We start from the raw sequence: 25,977 nt of genomic DNA on the forward strand, positions 1-25,977 counted from the left end.
ATCCTCCTTGGCACCCAGTACTCTGCCCATTGAGTCTTATCAGTGAAAGGAAACACAGGAAATAGTACAGAGAGATCTCAGGGGCAAGGTAAGATCAGAAGTGTTGTGTCACAGATCAAAAAAACAACAACAATAACACAATGCAAATGAAAAAGAATAAATACAAAACATGCCATGAAATTAAGCCACAACCAGCAGCAGAACTTAAAGTTGAGGAAAATCAGAATTCTGTTCAATGACAGTGCTATGCTAAAGGAATAAAATCACTGATGCCTAAAACAAGGTTACAATTGTCTTTAAATTTAACTCTTTCCTTTTTCCATATACAATGTACTATAATTTAAAAAGAAAAGGGAAAGAGAAAAAACTAATCATAATTAGTTTGAAACACATAATCATTTCTTATTAACTTGACTTTTAGTGAGGTACCAGAGATATAGTTTGATACTGTGTATACAAAATCCTTGTTTCAAAAATTGAGGTAGTGGAAATTCCCACACCACTTCCTACTAAAGTTTTCAGCCTGTATCCAAATCCATGCTCAGGGATAAATCAATGGCTGAGGTTCTGCTCATTCTGCTTTAGCCTCTGATGCTAAGACTGCCAATAAAGTAGCTATTGCAGTAGCAATTTAGGGATGAAGGCATTGGCCTATAAGAAATAGAATTGAGAACAATTCATTTTACACAATATCCAGCCATCAAGTGATATAATTCAATCTCTATCAAGCCATGACAAAAGCAAAAAAGGCTTGAATTCCCTTAGGAATAGAAATCTACTCCCTACCCATCTACATATTTTTAAATGTGAACATTTTTTAATTGGAATATTGCAAACAAACACATTTAAAACCACTTTAGGGAGAATATATAAGTATGTATTCTGCAAGCTTAAGATTATAGTAATCAGTTTTTTGTAAAAATTGCATGCAAATTATTATACTTTGTTTTAGATGACTTTCTAAAATCATTACTTTTTTAAATTCGAAGTTCTGAACTCAACCAATGATAACTCACACACTTCCACAAATGGCTTCCAAATTAGAAACCCATAATTCCTTGATGAATTAAATACCAATTTCCACATTAACCACCTCAGAAATATTGGAGGTATGAATAATATGTGCCCTTCTTTCATCCTCTACAGCTGATCAGTAAATAAATTGTGACAATGCACCTAAAAGCTTCAGGATCCATCAATTTGTCATCTTCACTGCCAATACCTTAGTCCAAGATACCACCACTTCAGGACTTGGACTATTGCAAGAGATTCTCCATTTTTCTCCATATCTACTCTTGCCTTCCCTCCAATTCATTCTACACAGAAGCCCCAGTGTTCTTTTTAAAACTAATAAACAGAAATCCATATATACACACTATTTTCACCAAAAAACATGTACAAAAGCACTCCTTGCAGCATTATTTGTAACAGCATCATGGCATATACAACCCAAATGTCCATAAAAGAAGGAAGGGTACACTAGAATTCTACACAGTAAAGAAAGTAGAATGAGCTACATCTAGGCAAAGCAATATGGATGAATCTCAGAAACATGATGTTGAATGAAGTAAATCAGACACAAAGAAGCACATATAATTCCACATATGTCAAGTTCAAAATTACACAAAACCAATTGGTTCTTTTTCTCCAGCTTTATTGAGGTATAATTGATAGATAAAATTATACATATTTAAGGTATACAATATGACAATTTAATATACATATACTTTGTGAAATGATTATCACAATCCAGTAAATTAAAACACCTATACCTCACAGAGTTTGTGTTGTGTGTGTGTGGGGGGGTGAGAATGCTTAAGATCTGCTCTCTTAGCAAATTTCAAGTATACACTAAAGTATTGTTAACTCGAGTCACCATGTTGAGCATTACATCTCCAGAACTTCTTCACCTTAGAATTGAAGGCTTGCCCTCTTTGACCAGCATCACTCCAATTCTCCTACTCCTAAGCCTCTGATAACCACCATTCTAGGCTCCATTTCTATAAACTTGACTTTTTTTTTTTAAGATTCCACATATAAGTTAGGTCATACAGCATGCATCTTTCTGTGACTTATTTCATTTAGCATAGCACCCTCAAGGTCCATCCATGTTGTCACAAATGGCAGGATTTCTATATATAGCATTTTTTCTTTACCCATTCCATAACTTGGCTATTTTGAATAATTCTGCAGTGAAAATAGATGTGTATGTATCTATTCGATATCCTATTCATTTCCTTTGGGTCTATATCTAAGAATGAAATTGCTGGATCACATGGTAGTTCTATTTTTAATTTTTTGAGGAACCTCCATATTGTTTCTATAATGACTAAGCCAATTTGCATTCGCATAAGTAGTACGCAGGGTTTCCTTTAATCTACATCCTTGCTAACACTTGTAATCTCTTATATTTTTGGTAAAAGCCATTCCAACAGGTGTGAAGTGATAGTTCATTGGGGTTCAGAGTTGCATTTCCCTGATGAGGAGTGATGTTGAGCACACTGTCATGTACCCTTTGGCCATCTGTATGTCTTCTTTGGGAAAAGGTGTCTATTTAGGTGGTTTAGGCAAACCCAATTTTTGATGTTGGAAGTCAAGATACTGGTAACCCTGGGAGTAGATAATGACTGGAAGAGGGAATTCTAGGGTGCTAGGACTTCTGTTTTTTGACGTGGGTACTAGTTTCGTGAGTGTTCACTTTGTAAAAATTCATTTAACTACATGTTTATGATTTGCACTCTTTTCTCTACATGTTATACTTCAACAAGTCTACTTAAAAAGACCCACTAATCTAATCATATCATTCTCCTATTTAATAAGTCTTAGGACTGACGGTCAGCACCATTGCCATGCTACAACATTACAACTTTACTTTGACAACACAGCTCCAGCGTCGGAAGAATCATTCTTTTTCTGCATATTTTTTTATTTCCTCAAATGCACAGTGATCCTTCCCACCCTGGGGCCAATTCATATGCTAGTTCCTCTACCTGAGGTCTGTTTTCCTGAGCTTTGCCTGGTGAACTACCACTCACCTTTCAGATCTTAGCTTAAACGGACTTCCACAGGGAGGCTTCCCTGACTTCTAGACTAGGTCACCTCCTTCCATTACGCCTTCTTCCCTCTTCTTCTCAGCACTTGTACCATTTGTGGCCTGCTTCACCAATCTCAAATCTAAACACAGTTCTCTCTCTCTCTGTCTCTCTCTCTCTTTCTCTCTCTCCAATTAGCTGCCCAAGAACCCACCAGCACCACTTGGAAGAAGAAAATCTACCATCTCCTTCTTGAAGTTTCCCCTGTATGGTCCAGGCACTCTGGAGTCCAATAATGCATTTGCTTCTAAGTGCAGAACACTGGAGTCTGCATAGCCCATTACAGCACCACTTCTCTCTCAGTGTCAACAGAGCACTGGGTCCAAAGAGTTGGCTGCCTCACTGTGTGGCCCTGCTGTCTGGCAAATGGCAGCAGCACCCCAGGCATGGTTCTGTTTTGCCAGCATGCCTCTCATTCTCCAGCACACACTGGGCTGGAGCCTCAGATACTTGCGCCCATCTCTCCTACCTACCAAACCCCCATGTGTGGCAGCTCACAATTCAAACTCAGCCTGCACATCATTCTTCTTGGCCCAAATGGTGTTCTGTTTGTCTGTTTAAGATTGACCTTTATGTATTCATTTTTTATTAGAGAAGGCACTCTTTTATTTTTTAAACAAGAGACTTTAAAAAAGTTTTTATTATAATGTCAGCAGCATTTTTCACAGAACCAGAACAAACAATTCTAAAATTTGTCTGGAACCACAAAAGACTCCAAATAGTCAAACCAACCTTGAAAAAGAAGCAAAGCCAGGGACATCACAATTTTGGACTTATAGTTATATTACAAAGCTGTAGTGATCGAGACAGTATGGTATTGGCACAAAAGTAGACACATAGATCGATAGAACAGAATAGAAAAATCCAGAAATAAACTCAAAACTATACCGCCAATTAATCTTTGACAAAGCAGGGAAGAATATCCCATAGGAAAAAGACAGTATCTTCAGTAAATGGTGTTGGGAAATCTGGCATTGACAGGCAGAAGAATGAAACTGGAATGCTTCCTCACATCATACACACAAAGAAATTCAAAATGGATTAAAGACTTAAATGTGAGACCTGCAACCATAAAAATCCTAGAAGAGAGCACAGGCAGTAACTTCTTGACATTGGCCATAGCAACTTCTTTCTAGCTATGTCTCCCAAGGCAAGAGAAACACAAGCAAAAATAAACTATTGTGACTTCATTAGAATAAAAAATTTCTGAACAGTGAAGGAAAGAACCAACAAAACTAAAAGATAACCTATGGAATGGAAGAAGATATCTACCAATGACATATCTGATAAGACTGACCTTCGAACGCCAGGAGATTTCACATGAAAATTTGGAGTGACAGCTTCTCTTGAAAATTTGGAAGCTCTTCCAACAATAGGCCCATATTCCAAAATGGCAACATGGGCTTAGCCTAAGCAACAGCTATTCCCTTGAACACAGCATTCATCCTCCTGTTCATCACAGTCCTTGCTTTTCCCTGTTGCCTCCCTAACTTGAGGCCAAATGTCAGTTGGCATTTATCAGTGTGGATGTACTATTTTTTCTTCTGAAGAGTTGAGAGAAAAATGAACTATTTCTTTACATATGTTTGTCTTAGATGTGGGGGAATGAAAGGTAGACCACGCATTTTCATGTTTCAAAAAAAAATGGGAAAACCTTCTCATTTCAACCTATGAAAATATTCCTATATACTTATTATACAAAAAGTGTGTCTCTATCAAAAGAAGACAACTTAAGATACCATCGTGACACAATCACAGAAACAAAGCATGCACTGGGACCAATTACCCTAAAAGGCTTGATGAAAATGAATGCACTAAAAGAAGACTAAAATTTCAACTGAGGTTTTTTTTTTTATATATATATAAGTCAGCTATAAGAAAGAAAGAAGAAAGAAAGAAAGAAAGAAAGAAAGAAAGAAAGAAAGAAAGAAAGAAGAAAGAAGAAAAAGAAAAGAAAGAAAGAAAGAAAAAGAAAGAAAGAAAGAAAGAAAGAAAGAAAGAAAGAAAAACTAGAGGCTATAAGGCACATCAAATGTTAAATAAACTAATTGCCAAGACATCAATACCTTTAATGGATTATTAATGCATTTTTTAATGTGCCTAATGACTGCAGCAGAGATTATGTATCCTGAACAGAAACAAATTTCTGTAGTTGTAAGTCTTCCCAGAAACACTATTGCTCAACATGCTGAAGTTATAGTATGAACCTACAGATCAGGCTATAGGGGATGACTTGTGTTCTGTTCACAGATCTCCTCTGTGTGGCTTCTGCAAACTCATCACATCAACAAGAGAAGCAGTTTGCAAGCAATCTGCCTCCTCCAGCAAAAAAGGCCTTCTTCTAAACCCAAGGTAAAGGTTGCCCATCCATTTTACAAGCATAACTATTAGGCCTCTGAAGATCAGCTCAAAGCTGACTTTGTGTCCCTGCCAGAAGGGGCACTGACACTTCCCATGGACTTCAGAACAAAACAAAACTGCTGCCATTTTCATAATTGTAATTAAATGATTATCTGTGAAATTAGTTGTTTAGTACATATCTTATCTATCATAGTAAAAGTTTTGTAAGGGCCAAAATAATTTCTATGTGTTCACCACTGTATCTCCAGGGTTCAATAAATATACTGGGATGAAATAGGCTTATTAATGGCTATGTAAGTAGCTAGATGGAGCCAAGATCAAAGGGATGGTTCAAATCTTACATTTCTGACTTCCTAATACTGTAAAGTGTCCACACCTCCTCAAGATTCTTGAAATTAAGGGTATCTCAGCCAACCAGCCATCTGGGTCCCAAGCAGACCATTATAAGTGGTCCAGCTGCCAGCAGGTAAAGTCTTGGAAAAAGTGAGTACATGCTACAGACTCCAGCAGCTGCCTTAGAAACTAGCAGTTCCTCCTCTGCACAGCTGACCTGTCTCTGGGTGGTAGACCAGCCTCCATAATGGCTCCCAACAAACCATACCTGATACCCAGGCACTACTCTTGGGTAGTCCTCAACAGAGTTTACCAGAAATTAGTCTGTGTGACCAATAGCTTATGTTACTCTTGAGGTTAGGTTATAAAAAGACTGATTTCCACCTTGGGCACTCACTCTCTTTCCCTCTCAGATTGCTTACTCTGGGGGAAGCAAGATACCATGTTGTGAGCACTCATAAGGGGAGGTTCACGTGGAAAGGAACTAAAGCCTCCTCCAACAACCACTAAAGAACAGAGGCTTGCTGATTCTGATATGAATCAGCCTGGAGGCAGATTCTCTCCAGTTAAGCCTTAAGATGTCAACAGCCCTCACCAGCAACTTGGCTGGAATCTCAAGAGAGAAGCTGAGCCAGAGCCACCCGGCCAAGCCACTCCTGGATTTCTGACCTTCTTAAACCCTGTGAGATAAAAACTTTGTTTTGTGTTAAGCTGCCAAGTTTCGGGATACTTTGTGACACACCACTGGATAAATAGTACACTCGGAGAATGATTTTCAAGCAAAGCCCTATCAAAGTAGTAGCTCTACATTAATATCTAATCTAGTAATTCTTGCTGTACTATTATCTAATGTTTCTTGTAATTTTTTTGTATTTCCCAAAAGTCTTAGGCTCTTCACTGGAATGAATATTACAGAACTTTTTTGATGCCTCAGGACAATGCCAAGTGCATGGTTAGCAATCAAAGCAGGACAATGCCAAGTGCATGGTTAGCAATCAAAGCAATCAAGTAAACATATAATACTTGCTGAATTAATTTTTTAAACAATGTTTCAATAGAGTATACTATTGCATGTTGTTTCACCTTAATGCTGTTAGAAAAGTAGTCAAGGTACTATGTACTAAGTTAAAATAATAAAACACACAAAGAAAATACTTCTCTCTGAAGAACTGATTATAAACAGCATTCAAATAATTTGGCACAAGGGATATTTTTATTAAATAAGACCTCTGACAAGGATCTCTGATTTCTATAACTTTGATTTCCCTTTCTTGTAGTCAACATTGACAGGAAAACGTGTTAGGAGAGGAGGGGCATGAGCATGAAATAAAAAGGCACAAATGAAAGAATTTGACAATTAACATGAAATAGTGATATGATGTTGAAAGATATAGAAATGTAAAAAGAAATATCTAGGGACGCTTTGGTGGCTCAGTAGTTTGGCACCTGCCTTTGGCCCAAGATGTGATCCTGGAGACCTGGGATCGAGTCTCATGTCAGGCTCCCTGCAAGGTGCCTGCTTCTCTCTGCCTCTGTCTCTGCCTCTCTCTGTGTCTCTCATTAATAAATAAATAAAATCTTAAAAAAAAAAAAAAAGAAATATCTAGAGCAAAATTTCTCAAGAAATCTCAAATGCCTTGCTTAAAGTATCTTAACACAAAAGAATAGTAACCAAAGTGAAAATTTTTGTGTTGAGACCCACTAGCTAAGTACTCTTTTCCAGAGAGATTCTATCTTCAAAGTTTTGTTTGTAATGATATTTCTATGAAGATTTTATTTTATTTTTAAAAAGATTTTATTCATGATAGACAGAGAGAGAGAGAGAGAGAGAGAGAGAGGCAGAGACACAGGCAGAGGGAAAAGCAGGCTCCATGCCAGGAGCCCGACGTGGGACTTGATCCCAGGTCTCCAGGATCACACCCTGGGCCAAAGGCAGGCGCTGAACCACTAAGCCACCCAGGGATCCCCTCTATGAAGATTTTAAAATAGGTAATATGCCATTTAAACTAGGCCACCAAATAAAAATTTTTAACATTTACAAAGATTTATTAAAATTCCTCGATATCTTTTGATATATAGCTGATTTCTCTGTCGATTGCTGTCAGTTTGATGTAACAATGATAGATTTGTGAGATGATTGTCTGTCTTTGGGTCCTAGATGTAGACAGCTCTTTTAATAATTTTCATCAGGATGAAGATTCCATATGTGAACAAAATGATCCAATTTTACATTAGATTTATGACTTCACCTGATTCAGATGATCAAATCTAAATCTTGTGAGTCTTATTATGCCATAAAGTTAGAAAATTTTGAAAATACGATGGGGGAGGGGGTGCCACAAGCATATAGGAGATAGCTTGAAAGAGTCCCACAGGACAAATTTGGAACAGTAACAAATTTGTAAGCCATTAAAAAAATAGGAATCCATGAGTCTGAACTGATAATAAACAGATAAAGATACAAATAGAAAATGGAAGAAGGAAGGGCATTGTTTCAGCATTCAGTTGGCTGAGCACCAACTGGTTGACATGGAGGAGAGAGAGCTCAAGTTGCAGAGCTACCATATGGCAATCATCACAGGAAAGCAGGAATGACTAGTTCAAGCAAGAAGTATCAATGGAAGTTGAACTGAAGAGGAAATTTTGGATGAGAAGCAGTATATTTGTATAGTCTTAAAGCATCTTCCCACAAGTTGCTTATTAAATATGCAAGGAAAAGCTACTAAATATAAATATATAGTGAGGAAATTGGATGGCAGCTTGACCAGGTGATTAGATATCACCACCAAAGAGCAAAAGCATATTGTGTGCCTCGAGACAGTGTATCTTGAGAAGGTCTCAGCATCAATTAAGTAGGATTCCAACTGAGGATAGTCATGAGGAAATATCTGACAAACCCAAAATGAGAAGTATCTTATTTAAAAGAAGGTAATTGTGTTCAAGTATGGCATTATCAAGAAAGACTGGGGAATTCCTCCAAATTGGAGAAGATTAAAGAGCCATGCCAGTTATATTGATATGTAATCCTAGACTGGATCCTGTACTGGAAGGGGGAAATGGTATTAAACTGCTTATTCATTAGGGCTTTCTCACTTTCTTGGTATTTTTAGAACCCTGAGACCACCATGTGAAGAAGCATCTGATAGCCAATGGGATGATGAGACATTGCATGGGACAGAGATAAGTTGTCCCAGCTCAGCCCCATCCAGACCAAGCTCCCAACCAATGAAGCTACAGAAGCTTTTGACCAAAACTAATCAAACAATGGATAGTCATGAGAGTGATGCCTTCATAGACTATCCAGCTCTGGCCAATCCAACCAACTAACAGAATCATGAAAAATAATAAATGTTGACTGTTTTAACCATTAAATTTTTCTGTGGTTTGTTATATACTAAAGCTACTTTCCCTCTGAAATAGTGGCTGTTGATAATAAGAGAGCTAAAACTGTCACAATACTGAGACATCTTTTAAGATGAAGTTATAAATAAAATAACTGGAAAAGTATAACATATTGAAGTGGACTTTATAAGACAACTCTTTTAAGTTTAATTTTAAATTCAAGGGCTTTACTTTCTTTAAGGGACTAATCAAAATATCCTTTTTTTAAAAAAAAGAAATTACATCTTTGTGGAAAAAAATCTGTTGCACATAAAAGACCAATATTATTGATAATTTCACCAAGCTGATTGCTAACTTCCATATTTTTACACTGATACCATTTTGTGATTATAAGCAGGATTTGTTTTCTCAAGTGACCAAGATATCAGATTGTCCTCTTAGAAATGGTTCTAAAAGAGTGGCATGATTAAGTAAAGGATACGTTTTTTCCATTGCCCTATTGGGCAGGCTAAATAATAAATTTAGAGTAATTTTCCAATGTTTCAGTATGGAATAAGAGTATGACCATGTACAATGTAAGCCGATACAGATCACCAATAATACTTTCCGGGGTTTTCAATAAAAGCACATTCTTCTCTCATTTATAGCCCAGAAAAGATTGTAACATACACTCCTCTTACTGTAGCCTAGGAGACTTTGGGTAAGCTCCTATTTTCCATACTGGTAACTTTAGAAATCCTAATGACTTTCACCTGAAGAAGACAAGTAATAAAGACAGGTAAAGGATATTAAAATTAAAGTTTTGACTGAGATAGAAGATACAACAGATTTGAAATCCTAAAACCCAATCATCATCTACATAATTCACAAAGGCAGAGAATTGTTCTTAGAGTTTTGAAATGCCTCATCCAATAAGAATATAAAAGGACCTGCTGAGATAAGGAGATATATCTTTGAGATGATCACCTTTAGAGAGAGTTGGTGGCTACATTGTGGTTGGGGAAAGAGTGAGAGGATAACAGCGATTGGAGGTATAGGGTAGGCACTACATCTCAATGCAAGAATAATAAAGAAGTTTCCCAAGGACTCCAGGGAGAACTGAACAATGTTTCTTGCAGTTGAGGTCTTAGAAAATTTGTGCTAACTCATGTCAGAGCTAACACAGATGGTAGCCTGAGCTACATCTGGGCAGATGTTCTCCATGGACTAGATGTGGAACATAAGGAGAAGGTTGTGGTATGGGTTGTCTCCTGGAGAAGCAGAGTGACCTTAGAAAACAAAAAGCTGGAGGTCAAGAGGAAGTTATTTCAAGAAGCCACCAGGAAAAAAGACAGGAAGTTTCCCAGGTCCCGTAAACTAGAGAAGAGAGGCACCCAGCATGAAACCTCTGTGAATCCACAAAATATATCCACAAGAGCCGAAGTCTGCTCTGAGCCTATGCTGGGCTCAGAATATGAAATCAGCTCCCAAGGGTACCAGTCCCTATAGGAATTTTCCATGTCTAGCCATTCCTCTCTCCTAGCTCCAGTGTTGCAGTTGAAGTGGAGGGGCAGGTCAGCTTTGGGAGAGGAGAGAACTAGGGAGGAAGAAATGGAGAAATAGAGAAGCTGCCAAACCCTGACCCCTCCCTACTGTGAGGATGTGGCATTAAATCAAATTTGAGTTTTGGTTAACTATACATTTTAATTTCTGAATTAATCCTTTGTTTAGGACTTAAGTAACTGGGATCCCTGGGTGGTGCAGCGGTTTGGCGCTTGCCTTTGGCCCAGGGCGCGATCCTGGAGACCCGGGATCGAATCCCACATTGGGCTCCCAGTGCATGGAGCCTGCTTCTCCCTCTGCCTGTGTCTCTGCCTCTCTCTCTCTCTCTGTGACAATAATACATAAATAAAAAAAATTAAAAAAAAAAAAAAAAGGACTTAAGTAACTATAGTACTGTCATGTAAGAAGAAGCAGAAAAAAAAAAAAAGAGGAAGCAGAAAAGTAAAGGTCCTGTGGAAAATTTCATATGGAGGAAAATAAAAGGATTACACACAAAAATATATATATAATGTGACTGTATTTAGAGACAGAACTTTTAAAAAGTCATTAAGTTAAAATGAAGTCATTAGAGTGACTCCTAATCCAACATGCCCAGTGTTCTTATAAGAAGAGAACCTTAGAACGCAGACATACACATAGGGAAAACCACATGAAGACAGAAGAAGACAGCTATCTACAAGTAAAGGAGAAAGGACCCAGGAGAAACTGACCCTGCTGACACTTTGATCTTAGACTTCTAACCTCCAGAATTGTGAAAAATCAATTTCTGTTCTTTAAGCCACCAAGTCTGTAGTATTTCGTCATGGTAACCCTAGAAAATTAACACAATACTTTCCATATATAGGGAGAGAAGGATTTAGTAATTTGCAGAAAATCTGTATAAGGTTGAATTGCATTTTTGAAATTATGCCTTGACCAATTGTAACCTCTGTCTTTCCCTCTCAAGTATAAAATACATACATACTCAAGGACAAGAGTCCTAGTATCCATCAGTGCTGTAGCAGGCTTTGTTCTGAGAAAATATTTAAGGCTCTTTAGAGCTTTTATCAACTTTTCATTATCACCCTTTGATTCTATAAGGAGGAACCATCTATACTAATCAATCACGTGTAGATACAGACGGGGTTTCTTTGGAATCAACATCAATACATACTGTTAGGTCCAGGTTGGACATTTCATGCCTGCCTGTTATCAGAATTGTTTGGTATCATACAAGGTTAGGTTATATTTTAATTTACAATCTATCTTCTACTTGTTTCTAGTGTTTTGACAAACGATTCAGAATAGTTGGTGAGTTGGAAGTATATATATACAAATTTTGCCAGATATGTTGAAAAAATGAGCAATAATATCTAACCTTAAAGAGACCCTACATGCTCATAGTATATTGTTTGCATAGATGCCCCAATTAATGGCTTCCCTGTATCCATACCCCTTGTAATGTGCCCTTGAAGGTTTTTCTATCAAGAGGTGGAATCTGTTTCCTCATTCCTTCAATCCAGGCCTGACTTGTGACCTGTTATGGCCAACAAAAAGTAGTGGAAGTGAAAGTGTGGCAATTCTGAGTCTAGGCCTCAAGGGGTTTTACATGCTTCTGTTCTCTCTGGTTCCTAAGTCTTTGCCATGAGAACATACCTAGAATCTTACACTGGGTAATGAGAGACAGACAGCCTACTAACTCACTGTTGCTCTAGTTGTCAGCCAATCAACTTCACACATAAGAACCAGTCCATCCTAGACTAAAGCCATACTGCAGTCAACCAGCCAGCTGAATGTAGATGCCTGAGCTAGCCCAGCCAAGAACAGCCCAACATGGGTTAAAAGCAAGATTAAGACCAAGCCCAGAAAAGACCAAATGACCCACAGACTAATAATAAATGCAATAACAAATGGTTTAGGGGTGGTACATAATACATGAATAGCTAACCAATGTAACATCTGTTGTCAACTGAGTCTTAATCCTTATCTCAATATGACCTGATTATAATCCTCCAGAAGTAGGGCTCTTATTTGGCACATGCAGAATCTAAATTATTATTCAAGGCTTGTGGAGTTCAATTTTATTTTCTTTGAATGCAATTCCATGCAGAGGCTAGAGACCAATGACTATCTTCAGCCAAATCCTTCCTGAAAATACATTTTATTTGGCAAGAAAAATAACAAAAAAATACACAGTAGTTTTTAAGTCTTTGGATTTGGTTGTCTTTTTTCTTTATCTTTAGGAGATCTATCCATCTATCTATCTATCTACATATCTATATCTATATCTGTCTATCTATCTATCTATCTATCTATCTATATACATATTTATATTCTCTAGTAGAGTACATTCCCATCAATTCTACTACTTACACAATTTATATACATTACTGGCCTGGTCCTAGGGTATTTTATTTTATTTTATTTTTTAAAGATTTTATTTATTTATCCATAACAGACACAGAGAGATGCAGAGAGAGAGGCAGAGACACAGGGAGAGGGAGAAGTAGGCTCTATGCAGGGAGCCCAACTTGGGACTCGATCCTAGGTCTCCAGGATCATACCCTGGGCTGAAGGCGGCACTAAACCACTGAGCCACCTGGGCTGCCTGGATATTTTAGATTACAGTCCCTATGTACATTTTGACTGTATGGTTGTTTTTGTTTTTTTTTTTTAATCAGTACATCTCTGATTTAACATATTAACGGAAACTCTAACCATTGCAATAAGGCAAGAAATAAAAGGCACACAGATTGAAAAGGAAAAAATAAAACTGGCTCCATTTGTAAATGACATTAGCATAGAAAGTACCAAGAAATCTACCAAAACAAAAACAAAAACAAATAATAACCCTTCTCAGCGAGTTTAGCAAGGTTGTAGGATACAAAATCAGCATAAAAACATCACTTGTATTTCCATATACTACCAATAAACATGAAGAGGTTGAAATTAAAAATACAATGTCATTTATAATCACTCAAAAAAGGAGTAATATTTAGATATAAATCTAACAGAACTTATATGCTGAGAACTACAAAATGCTGATAAAAACATCAAATAAAATCCAAGTAAGTGGAATACATACTCTTTTCATGGATTAGAAGATTCAACATATTAAAGATGCCAATTATACCAGTATTTAAGCAGTATTTAAGCAGATTCACAGTTATATTTATGGTGAGAAAATACATGCTATGCTTGGTGGCATCTTTGTTGACACTTCCATGCAAACATATAAATCTACCGCTAGCAAATGGTCAAGTTAAACCCTTACATTTTCACAACAGAATGGTAACTCCTTCAAGTCACATGGCATCTATTTGGAGATGGAAATGGAAAATAACAATTATTATCAATAATATTATAATACTCATTAGGTATGACAATAATTATGGACAACACATGGAAAATGTGATTCTTAGCTATATGACCATGGAAAGCAGGCAAGAAGAATCAAGGAAACATGATACCAGCAAAGGAACACAGTAAACTCCCATTAACTGAATACAAAGAAATGGAAATACATGAGTTGTCTGACAAAGAATTCAAAATAATTGTTCTAAAGATGCTCAGAAAGCTATAAAAGAACATGCACAAACAATTCAATGAAACCAGGAAAACAACAAAAGAACAAAATGAGAAATTCAACACAGAGAAAAGATAAAAAAAATTTTTTTTGAGGCTGAAGAATACAGTGACTATAATAAAGAATTCACTAGAGAGCTTCAAAAGCAGACTGGACCAAGTGGAAGAACAAATCAATGAGCCTGAAAACAGGTAATTTGAAATTACCAAACCAGAAGAGCAAAAAACAAAACAAAACAAAACAAACAAAAAACAAAAAAACAAAAAACACAAAAAAGAAGAAGACAGGAAGAGAGATACAGAATTAATGAAAAATCAATAAAAGGAACAATCTATACATTACTGGAATCCTAGAAGAAGAGAGGGAAAGGGGGCAGAAAACATATTTGAAGAAATAAGGGTTTAGAACTTCCAAAAATTAGTTAAAATTTGCACATCCAAATTCAGGAAGCTAATAGATGCCCAAACAAATTCAACTAAAAGAGATCTTCTCCAAAACACAGTATAACAAAACTCAAAAAACAAAGACAATCTTGAAAGCATCAAGGGAAAAGAAGCTTGTCATTTACATGGAACACCCATAATGCTGTCAATGGATTTCTCAGCAGAACCTTACAGGCTGGGAGAGGTGGAATGATGCATATTTAGAATGCCAAAAGAAAAAAACTGCCAACAAAGAATACTCTATTTGATAACTATCCTTTGGAAATGAAAAAGAGATTTAAAAAATGAAAAATAGATAAAGTTCCCAGAGGAACAAAACTGAGGAAGTTCATCACCACTAGGCCTGCCTTACAGAAAAAAAGATGCTGAAAGGAAATGGTCAAGCTGAAATGAAAGGAACTACTAACATGAAAATATGAAAATATAAAACATACTAGTAAAGATAAGTACAGAGTTAAATTCTAAATACTCCAATATTGTAACATGGTAATGTTTTAATCACTTAACTCTAATATAAAAGGAAAGAAGTATAAAAATAAATATAGCTATAATAACTTAATGGGTACATAATACAAAAAGATTTAAATTGTGACATCAAAAACATAAAATATGAGGGTATGTGTAAAAAGGGTAGAGTTTTTTTAATGTAATTGAAGTTAAGTTGCTATAGTTGCTATCAGCCCAAAATTGATTGTTATATCTAAAAAATGTTTTGTGTGAGCTTCAGGGTGACTACAAAGCAAAAACCTACAGTGGATAGAGACAGATAATGAGAAGGGAATCAAAGTATATCACTACAGAAAACCCTCAATTCACAAAGGAAGATAGCAAGAGAGGAAGAAACAAAGAAACTGCAAAACAGAAAATAATGAACAATATGGCATTAGTAAGTCCTTACTTATCAATAATTACTTTAAATGTAAATGGAGTAATTCTTCAGTTGAAAGGCACAGAGTGGCTGAATGAATAAAAAGAGAGAGACCCCAGTTTACGCTGCCTACAAGAGATTTGTCAGCTCTAGGGACATACAAAGGTTCAAAGTGAAGAGATGAGAAAAGATATTCCACACTAAGGGAAACTTAAAGAAAGGAAGGGTACCCAAACTTATAGCAGACAAAATAAACTTTAAGTCAAAAACTGTAATGATGGGGCACCTGGATGGCTCAGTGGTTGCCTGAGTCAGCCTTTGGCTCAGTCATGATCCCAGAGTTCTGGGATCGAGTCCTGCATCAGGCTTCCTGCAGGGAACTTGCTGCTCCTTCTGCCTATGTCTCTGCCTCTATCTCTCATGAATAAATAAATAAAAATCTTTAAAGAAAACTGTAATGATAGACAAAGAAGGATTATATAAACCATTATAAGGATAATAGGGTTAACTCATCAAAAGGATATGACAGCTGTAAATATTTATGTACCCAACACTGGAATACTTAATATACTTAAATATATACAGCAAATACTTACAAATCTGAAGGGAAAATAGACAAAACAAAAAGAGTAAGGGACTTCAATACCACACATTCAACAATGGATAGATTAGCCAAACAGAAAATCAATAAGGAGGGCACCTGGGTGACACAGTGATTGAGCATCTGCCTTTGGCTCACTAGTGATCCTTGGGTCCTAGGATCAAGTCCCAAATTGGGCTCCCTGTGAGGAGTCTGCTTCTCCCTAAGAGTAAGGGACTTCAATACCACACATTCAACAATGGATAGATTATCCAAACAGATAATCAATAAGGAGGGCACCTGGGTGACACAGTGATTGAGCATCTGCCTTTGGCTCACTAGTGATCCCTGAGTCCTAGGATCAAGTCCCAAATTGGGCTCCCTGTGAGGAGTCTGCTTCTCCCTCTGCCTGTGTCTCTGGAAAGAAGAAAAGGAAAAGGAAAAGGAAAAGGAAAAGGAAAAGGAAAAGAAGAAAAGAAAAGAAAAGAAAAGAAAAGAAAAGAAAAGAAAAGAAAAGAAAAGAAAAGAAAAAGGAAAGAAAAAGAAAAAGAAAAGAAAAGAAAGAAAAAGAAAGAAAGAAAGAAAAGAAAGAAAGAAAGAAAGAAAGAAAGAGAGAAAAAAGAAAAGAAAGAAATGAAACGAAAAGAAAAGAAAAAAGGAGAAAGAAGGAAAATCAATAAGGAAACATTGGACTTAAACTGTACTTCTGAGCAAATGAACCAAACATACAGAACATTCCATCCACTAACAAATACAACAAATACACATTCTTTTCATCAGCTTACAGGACACAGTCCAGGGTATGTTAGGTCATAATTCTCAGCAAATTTAAAAATATTTAAATCATACTAGGCATCTTTCCTGATCACAATGATATGAAACTAAAAATTGATAAAAGAAGGAAAAGTGGTAAATTCAAGAATATGTGGAGATTAAACAACACACATCTGAACAATCAATGGGTCAGAGAAGAAATAAAAAGGGAAATAAACCAATATTTTCAAACAAATGGAAATGGAAATGCAACATACTGCAACTTAGGGATGCAGCAAAAGCAATTCTAAGAGTGGCATTCATAACAAGTAAGTGACCATATTTAAAAAATAAATAAAAACCTCAAGTAAATAACTAACTTTATACCTCAGTGAATTATTCTAAAAAGAACAAACTAAGCCCAAAGTTAGTAGATGGAAGGAAATAACAAAGATCAAAGCAGAAACATATGAAATAGGGAGTAGGAAAACAATAGAAGACTTCATCAAAACGAAGAGTTGTTTCCTTCAAAAGATAAAATTAACAAACTTTTAGCTAGGCTTACCAAGAAAAGAGAGGACAAAAAAATAAAATAAAATTATAAATGAAAAATAAGATGTTAAAAACCGATACCCAGGTACCTGGGCCGCCCCGGCGCGGAGGTTGACAGAGCCCTTGGAGGTCACAGGGCGCTGCCCAGTGGCCGTCGGGCCGTGTCCGCGTGCATGTGCACCCCCGTCCGCGGTGTGGTGTGGGGCGCGGGGCAGGTGGGAACCCCCTGGGTGCCTGTGAAAAATAAATAAATTAAATAAATAAAAATAAAAACAGATACCACAGGGGCACCTGGATGGCTCAGTCACTTAAGTGTCTGACTCTTGATTTTGGCTCAGGTCACGATCTCATCAGCATCATGAGATGGAGCCCTGCATAAGGCTTAGAAGCCTGCTTAAGATTTTCTCTCTCCCTCTTTTTCTGCTCGTTCCCCCCAACTCCCACACATGCACACATGCACTCTCTCTCTAAAAAACAAACAAAACAGAAACAGATATGGAAATACAAAAAATCATGAGACTAGTATGAACAATTATATGCTAATAATTACACAACCTAGAAGAAATGGATAAATTTCCAGACACATACAAACTGCCTAGACTGAATCATACAGAAATAGGAAACCCAAACAGACCAATTACTAGTAAACAGATTGAATCAGTAATCAATCTCCCAACAAAGAAAAGCCCAGGACCAAGTGGCTTTGCTCATGAATTCTACAAAATATTTAAAGAGGAATTAAATGTAAATTCTTTTCAAACCCTTCCAACAAAATTTAAGAGGAGGAAACGCTCCCAAACTCGTATCATGAGGCCAGCATTACCCGGATACCAAAACAAGATAAGGATACTACAAGAAAAGAAAAACACAGGCCAATATCCTTGATGAATGCAGATGCATACTTTCTCAACAAAATACTAGGAAATTGAATTTAACTGCATATTAAAAGAATCATGCACCAAAATCATGTGGATTTTATTCTTATGGTGTAAGGATGACTCAACATACATAAATCAATAAATGTGATTAATAGAGTAAAAGATAAAAAATAAAACTCACATTATCATCTCATTAGATGCAGAAAAATCATTTAACAGAATTCAACATCTTTTCATGTTAAAAGCTCTCACAAAGTATATACAGAAGAAACATAATAAAGGCCATATATGAAAAGCCTACGGCTAACATATTTTTAAAAAAGATTCTATTTATTATTTGAGAGAGACAGAGAGACAGAGAAAGAAAATGAGCAGGGGGATGGGCAGGAGAGGGAGAGAGAGAACTTCAAGCAGACTGCCTGCTGAACACAGAACCCTATGTGGGGTCCAATCCCCAAACCCTGAGATCAAGACGTGAGCCGAAGTCAGATGCTTACTGACTGAGTCACCCAGAGGCCCTAACATTGTATTTAATGGTGAAGGCTGAAAGCTCCTTTCTAAGATTAGGAATAAGACAACTATCACCACTCTTATTCAACACAGTACTGGAAGTCCTAACCAGAACAATTAGGCAAGAAAAAGAAATAAACTGTATCCAAATCAGAAAGGAAGAAGTAAAGTAGTCTCTGTAGATAACATGCTCTTATATATAGAAATCCTAAAGGCCTACTAGAACAATTGAACAAAATTCTCTGTAGATAACAAGATGTTATCTACATCTTATTATCCCAAAGTCCTATTAGAACAAATAAATAAACTCAGTAAAGTTTCAAGACACAAAATTTACATACAAAAATCAGTTGTGTGGACAGCAACATACAAATGAATGAAACTGGACTGCTTTCTCACATCATATACAAAAATAAATACAGAATGGACTAAAGATCTAAATATGAGACCTGCAACCATAAAAATGCTAGGAGAGAGCACAGGCAGTAACTTATTTGACATTGGCTATAGCTACTTCTTTCAAGATATGTCTTCTGAGGCAAGTAAAACATAAGCAAAAATAAACTACTGGGACTTCATCAAAATAAAAAAGCTTTCATTACAATGAAGGAAACATTTAGCAAAACTAAAAGGCAACCTATGGAATGGGACAGATGTTTACCAATGACATATCCTATAAAGGGTTAGTATCCAAAAAATATAAAGAATTTACAAAACTCAATACCCAAAAAATGAATAATCCAATTAAAAAATGGGCAGAAGAATAGACATTTTTCCAAAGAAGACATACAGATTGCCACAGATACATGAAAAGATGCTCAACATCACTCATCATCAGGGAAATACAAATCAAAATTACAGTGAGAAATCACCTCACACCTATCAGAATGGCTAAACAAAAGAAACAACAGGTATTGGTGAGGGTATAGAGAAAAAGGAAACTTCTTACACTATTGGTGGGAATGCAGACTGGTGCTATCACTCTGGAAAATAGCCTCAAAAAGTTAAAAATAGAGCTACCCTATAGTTTAGCAATTGCATGACTAGGTATTTACCCAAAAAACACAAAAATGCTAATTCAAAGGGATACACACACCCTGATGTTTATAGCAGCATTATCTATAAAAGCCAAATTATGGAAGCAGCTCAAGTGTGTATTGATTGATGAATGAATAAAGACGATGTGGTATATATATAAAATTCAATGTGTGTACATACACACACACACATATATACACACTGGACTATTACTTAGCCACAAAAAAGAATAAACTTGCCATTTGCAATGGCATAGATGGAGCTAGAGAATATTATGTTAAGCAAAATAAGTTTGAGAAAGACAAAAACCACATGATTTCACTTCTATGTGGAATTTAAGAAACAAAACAAATGAGCAAAGGGAAAGAGTGAGGTAAACCAAGAAACAGATTCTTAACTATAGAGAAGAAACTGATGGTTACCAGAGGGGAGGTGGGTGGGCACCCACCTGGGTGGGTTAAATAAGATGGGTTAAATAAGGGATGGAGATTAAGGAGTGCATTCATTGTGATGAGCACCGAGTGTTGTATAGAAGTGCTGAATCACTATATTGTCTTATACCTGAAACTAATATTACAATGTATGTTAAGTGGCATTTTTAAAAATTCAGTTTTTCTATACAGTAACAATGAATTATCTGAAAAAGAAGAAAACCATCCAATTTACAATAGCATAAAATACAATAAAAGAGATAATTTTAACCAAAAAAGATCTATACACTGAAAACTTTAAGATATAGATGAAAATAATTAAAGAAGATGCAAATAAATGGAAAGATATTTCATGTTTATGGATCAGAAAAATTTATATTGTTAAAATGTTCATACTCCCCAAAGCCATCTACAGATTCAATGCATCTCTATCAAAATTCCAATGGCATATTTCACAGAAATAGAAAAAAAATGCTGAAATTTGTATGGAACTGGAAAAAAAACCAAAATACCCAAAGTAACCTTGAGGAGGCATCACACTTGCTGATATCAAACTATATTACAAAGTCATAGTAACCAGAACAGTGGCACTGGCATAAAAACAGACACATAGGCCAATGAAACAGAATCAGGAGCCCAGAAATAAGCTCACATGTATAAAGTAACTAACATATGATGAGGAAGACAAGAATACTCAATAGGGAAAAAAATAGTCTCTTTAATAAGTGGTGCTAGAAAAACTGGATATCCATATGCAAAAGAATGAAAATAGACCTCTATCTTTGACCACTCACAAAAATTAATTCAAAGTGGGTTAAGTACTTAAATTTAAGACCTGGAACTTTAAAATTCCTAAGTGAAAACATAGGAAAAAGCTCCTTGACATTGATTTCATATATGATTGTTTAGATATGACACCAAAAGCACAAGGAACAAAGCAAAAATCAACAAATGCAACATCAAACTGATAAAACTTCTACAGAGCAAATGAAACATACAACAAAATGAAAAGGCAGGGGCACCTGGTGGCTTAGTTGGTTAAGTGTCTGCCTTTGGCTCCTGGGGTCTTGGGATTGCGCCTCACAGCCAGTGGGTTCCCTGCTCAGCAGGCAGTCTGCTTCTCCCTCTCCCTCTACCCCTTTCCTTTGCTTGTGCTCTCTTCCTCTCTCTCAATTAAAATAAATAAAATCCTAAAGAAGAAAAAAGAAAAGGCAACCTACCAATTGGGAGAAACTATATCCAAGCCAAATGTGTTAAGGGGTACTAATATCTGAAATATATAAGGAATTCATACAACCCAGTAGCAAAAAATAAATAAATAATAATAATCCAATAAAAAATGGAGAAAAGGCTTAAATAACATTTTTCCAAAGAAAGACATACTAATGGCCAACAGATACATCAACAGGTGTTCAACATTACTCATCATCAGGAAAATTCAAACCAAAACCACAATAAAATGTCACCTCACACCTGTTAGAATGACTGTTATTGAAAAGACAAGAGATAACAAGCATGGGTAAGAATTTGGAGAAAAGGGAACCCTAGCATGCTACTGGTGGGAAAAGAGTAAATTGGTGCACCTACTATAAATACACTATGAGGATTCCTCAAAAAATTAAAAATAGAGCTGTCATATGATCCAGGAATTCCACTTCTGGTTATATATGCAAAGGGTAATAAATCACTAACCCTAAGAGATAGCTGTACTCCTATGTCCATTGCAGCATTATTCACAATAGCCAAGACATAGAAACAACTGAAATGTCCAGCAATGGATGAATGAATAAAAATGTGGTTTATGAATATTATTCATCCATCAAATAAAAGGGAATTCTATCATTTGTGACACAGCTAGGCCTTGAGGGCATTATGGTAAGTGAAATAAGTGAGACAGAGAAAGAAATACTGTCTGATCTCAGTTAAATGAGGAATCTAAAAAAGCCAAATTCATAGAAGCAGAGAGTAGCATGGTGGTTACCAGGTACTGGGCAGTGAAAGAAATTATGAGATGTTGGTCAAAGCATACAAACTTCCAGAGGAGTAAGTTCTTTCTCTAGCTAACGATACTGTATTGTATACTTGAAAGTTGCTTGGATCTTAAACGTTGTTACCATAACAATAACAAAAAGGGTGATTATGTGAGGTAAAGGATGTGTTAACTAATCTTATTGTAGTAAACATTTCACAATATATACATGTATCAAATTATATTGTACACTTTAGCCTTACCCAATGGTATACGTCAGTTATATATCAATAAAGCAAATGGGGAAATAAAAGGAACTGTTCCAAACAAAAAAAAGAAAAAATAAGTCATGCATATTAGAACCATGGAACGTGAGAACTTCTGTATAAAGAACTCAACAGTAAAAACAAACAAAATCAGGGATGCCTGGGTGGCTCAGTGGTTGGGCATCTGCCTTCAGCTCAGGTCGTGATCCCGGAATGCCTGGATCAAGTCCCACATCGGGCTTCCTGCATAGAGCCTGCTTCTCCCTCTGCCTATATCTCTGCCCCTCTCTCTCTGTCTCTCCCATGAATAAATAAATAAAATCTTAAAAAAAAAAACAAATTAGAAAACGGGCAAGATATGAGCACACATTTCACCAAAGAGAATATACAGATAGCAAACTAGAACCTGAAGATATGTTCAATACCATTAGTCACTGGGAACATTCTAATTAAAACCATTAAGATACATTACTATATATCTATTAAAACAGCTAAACTCATAAAAAATCATGACAATATAAAATACTGGCAAGGATGTGGAGAAACTGGATCATTCTGGAAAATACCATCATTCTGGAAAATAGTTTGACAATTTCTTTAAAAAGCTAACATATACTTACCATACAACGCAGCGACCATATTCTTGGACATTTATCCCAGAAAAGAAACACACAAAAATGTGTACAACAATGTTCACAGATTTATTAATAATAGCCGAATAATGGAAACAACCTAACACTCTTCAATTGGCAAGTGGTTAACCAAATGGTAGTACAGCCACATCATTGAATACTACTCAGAAAAAAAAAAAAAAAGAAAGAAAAAGAAAAACTATTGATACATCCAACTGTTGGATGGATCTCAAGGGAATTATGCTGCATGAAAAAAGCCAAAATCCAAAGGTCACCTATTGTATGATTTCTTTTACATAGATAGTAGCTCCCCCTTATCTGAGAAGGATAGTTCTGACACCCCCAGTGGATGCTGGAAACCAGAGATAGTACTGAACCTCATATATATTTTTTCCTATACACACATATTTATGGTCAAATCTAATTTGTAAATTAGGCACAGTAAAAGATTAACAACTAAAAATAGATAACTATTATTTCATTTAATAAAATAGAATCATTATAACAAAATACTGTAATAAAAGTTAAATGAATGTAGTCTCTCTCAAATTATCTTACTGTAATGTACTCACCTTTCTTTTTCTTGTGATGATGTGAGATGATAAAATGCCTACGTAATGAGATGAAGTGAGGGGAATGACACAGGCACTAAAACGTAGTGTTAGGCTACTACTGCCCCTTTGACGACACAGTCAGAAAGGGGATCACCTCTCTCCAGGCATGGGTTTGACCATGGGTAACAAACCTGCAGAAAGGGAAACCACAGGTAAGAAGGGTCTACTGTATTCTCAAAATGACAAAATTACAGAGCTGGAGAGCAGATTAGTTGCTTGCCAGGAATAGGAATAGAGAGATGGAGAAGGGGGGAGAGTGGGTGTGGCTATAAAGGTGTAGCACAAAGGATCTTCACACTGATGGAACAGTTCTGCATCTTGTCTTCAGGGCTGGTTACACAAATCTACATGTGATAAAATTGCATAGAACCATACACACACAGTCAAATGAGGGCAGTTTGCTGAAATCTAAATAAGATTGTAGATTGTTATCAATATCCTAGTTTTAATATTGTACTATGGTTATATAAAATAACATCATTGGGAGAAATTGGATGAGGGACACCTGGGACCTGTCTAGTAGTTTTGTATATTTCTATGAATCTAATTATTTCAAAATAAAAAGTAAAACAAAAAAATACATGATCTCTGAATTAGTGATGCCACTTTCAGGAATTTATCTAAGATACACTAATATACATGTACAAATACATATGTACATAGATGTTTACTGCAACAGTTATAATGGTACATAATTGTATTCAACCCAGATATCTCTCCACAGTGCTGGCACAGCCATAGTGTAAAATAGTATGTGGTCAGTTCAAAGAAAAAGATATTTACTATGTGATGTTTACTTCAATTTAAAAAAAAAAAAACTTAAGAACAAGACAGAAAAAAAAAAACTGAACATACAATTTTCAAGATATACTATTAGGTGAACAAAGCAAAATGCAGAAGAATGCTAAATATGTAAAAAAGAGAGAGAAAGAGGTTGAGAGAAAGAGAGAGGCGTGTTTTTATATTGGACCATTTATCTTCAATATAGCCCTGAAAGGTTCCCAGGAATCTGGATACAGTAATCACCACCGTTTCTTTTCTTTTCTTTCTTTCTTTTCTTTTTTTTTTTTTTTTTTGTAGCATGTGAATATTTATTGATCCAAAGATTCCCACAACCACCACCATGGTTTCAATCAGGTCAGCCACCAGAACTATATCAAATCGTTCTCTGATTTCCACACATTCACCACAGTATTGTTTTTCTCATTTTCTCCTTCTGAGACTTCAAATATTTATGTAAACCATTAATTCTAACATATGGTCCTTCCTGATGCAACCAGCTTCTAGGAACTAGTTTATAGTTTAGTATAGTGTATAGTTTAGTTTACTCTACACTCAAAGAAACCTCTCAGGAGACAGGAACCACATCAGTAATTTGATAGAGAAAAAATTAAATATATAGAATGGTTAATAAAGGAGATTCTAATGGGTATAGAAATTAGAAAGAAGCTATTCCTTCTCTAGTGGTGGGAGAATAAAAAAGAAAGAGCATGTAAGAGCCACCCCACTTCCCACTCTTACCCCGGTGAGAGTAAGAACTCATTGGAGAGGGCATGTCTCACACAGGAACACAAGACTAGGGGACACCTGGGTGGCTCAGTGGTTTAGCGCCTGCCTTTGGCTCAGGGAATGATCCTGGAGTCCCAGGATCGAGTTCCACATCGGGCTCCCTGCATGGAGCCTGCTCCTCTCTCTGCCTGTGTCTCTGCCTCTCTATCTCTCTCTGTGTCTCTCATGAATAAATAAATAAAATCTTTAAAAAAATAAAAAAATAAAATAAAAAAGGAACACAAGACTATCTGTTGTGGGAAAGTGGCTGGCCTACTCGGAGCACCTCACCAGGTGGTGGAGTCTCTGGGGGTTGCGGGTGGGCCACAGTTGGTCTTTGGGAACTGTTTCTGTGAGCAGACTTTCAGGAAGGTGTAGGCTGCAGAAGATCTATGAAGGCTGTTGAATGGGTGCTCTCAGACCTTCTGCATTATAATCTACTGCTCTGGCAGCCAAGTCAAACACAGCACACCAGGACCAGAAAAAGAAACTCCTCTGTTGTGGCCTTATACGGTTCCTCCAGTGACAGCCTAACATCGAGCTTGTACAGAAGAAACTTGTACGAAGTCCAGTTTCAACATTACAAAATAGGGGGAAGGAGGGTGGATTTGGAGCTGGGAGACAGTACCTTGATAACTGCTCTACCTTACCATCTTGAAA

General features: G+C 36.4%; 1 protein-coding gene across 2 annotated transcripts in view; it reads right to left on the reverse strand.

Moving 5' to 3' along the window:
* CDC73 (cell division cycle 73) overlaps positions 1 to 25,977 on the reverse strand; it is a 188,605-nt gene that overhangs the window by 45,097 nt on the left and 117,531 nt on the right. The window contains exons 16-17 of one of the 2 annotated variants that reach the window (XR_012001792.1): positions 23,728 to 23,900; positions 17,521 to 17,665 (exon numbers count right to left, since the gene is read on the reverse strand). Coding sequence is in view for 1 of the 2 variants with exons in the window: in XM_025991343.2 (XP_025847128.1) it covers positions 23,860 to 23,900 (41 nt within the window). In the remaining variant the exon portion in view is untranslated. Of the gene's footprint in view, positions 1 to 17,520; positions 17,666 to 22,697; positions 23,901 to 25,977 lie in introns of those variants that run through there. The other variant, XM_025991343.2, reaches the window with a different exon arrangement.

Source organism: Vulpes vulpes, chromosome 5, assembly GCF_048418805.1.
Source record: "Vulpes vulpes isolate BD-2025 chromosome 5, VulVul3, whole genome shotgun sequence".
Taxonomy (NCBI): domain Eukaryota; kingdom Metazoa; phylum Chordata; class Mammalia; order Carnivora; family Canidae; genus Vulpes; species Vulpes vulpes.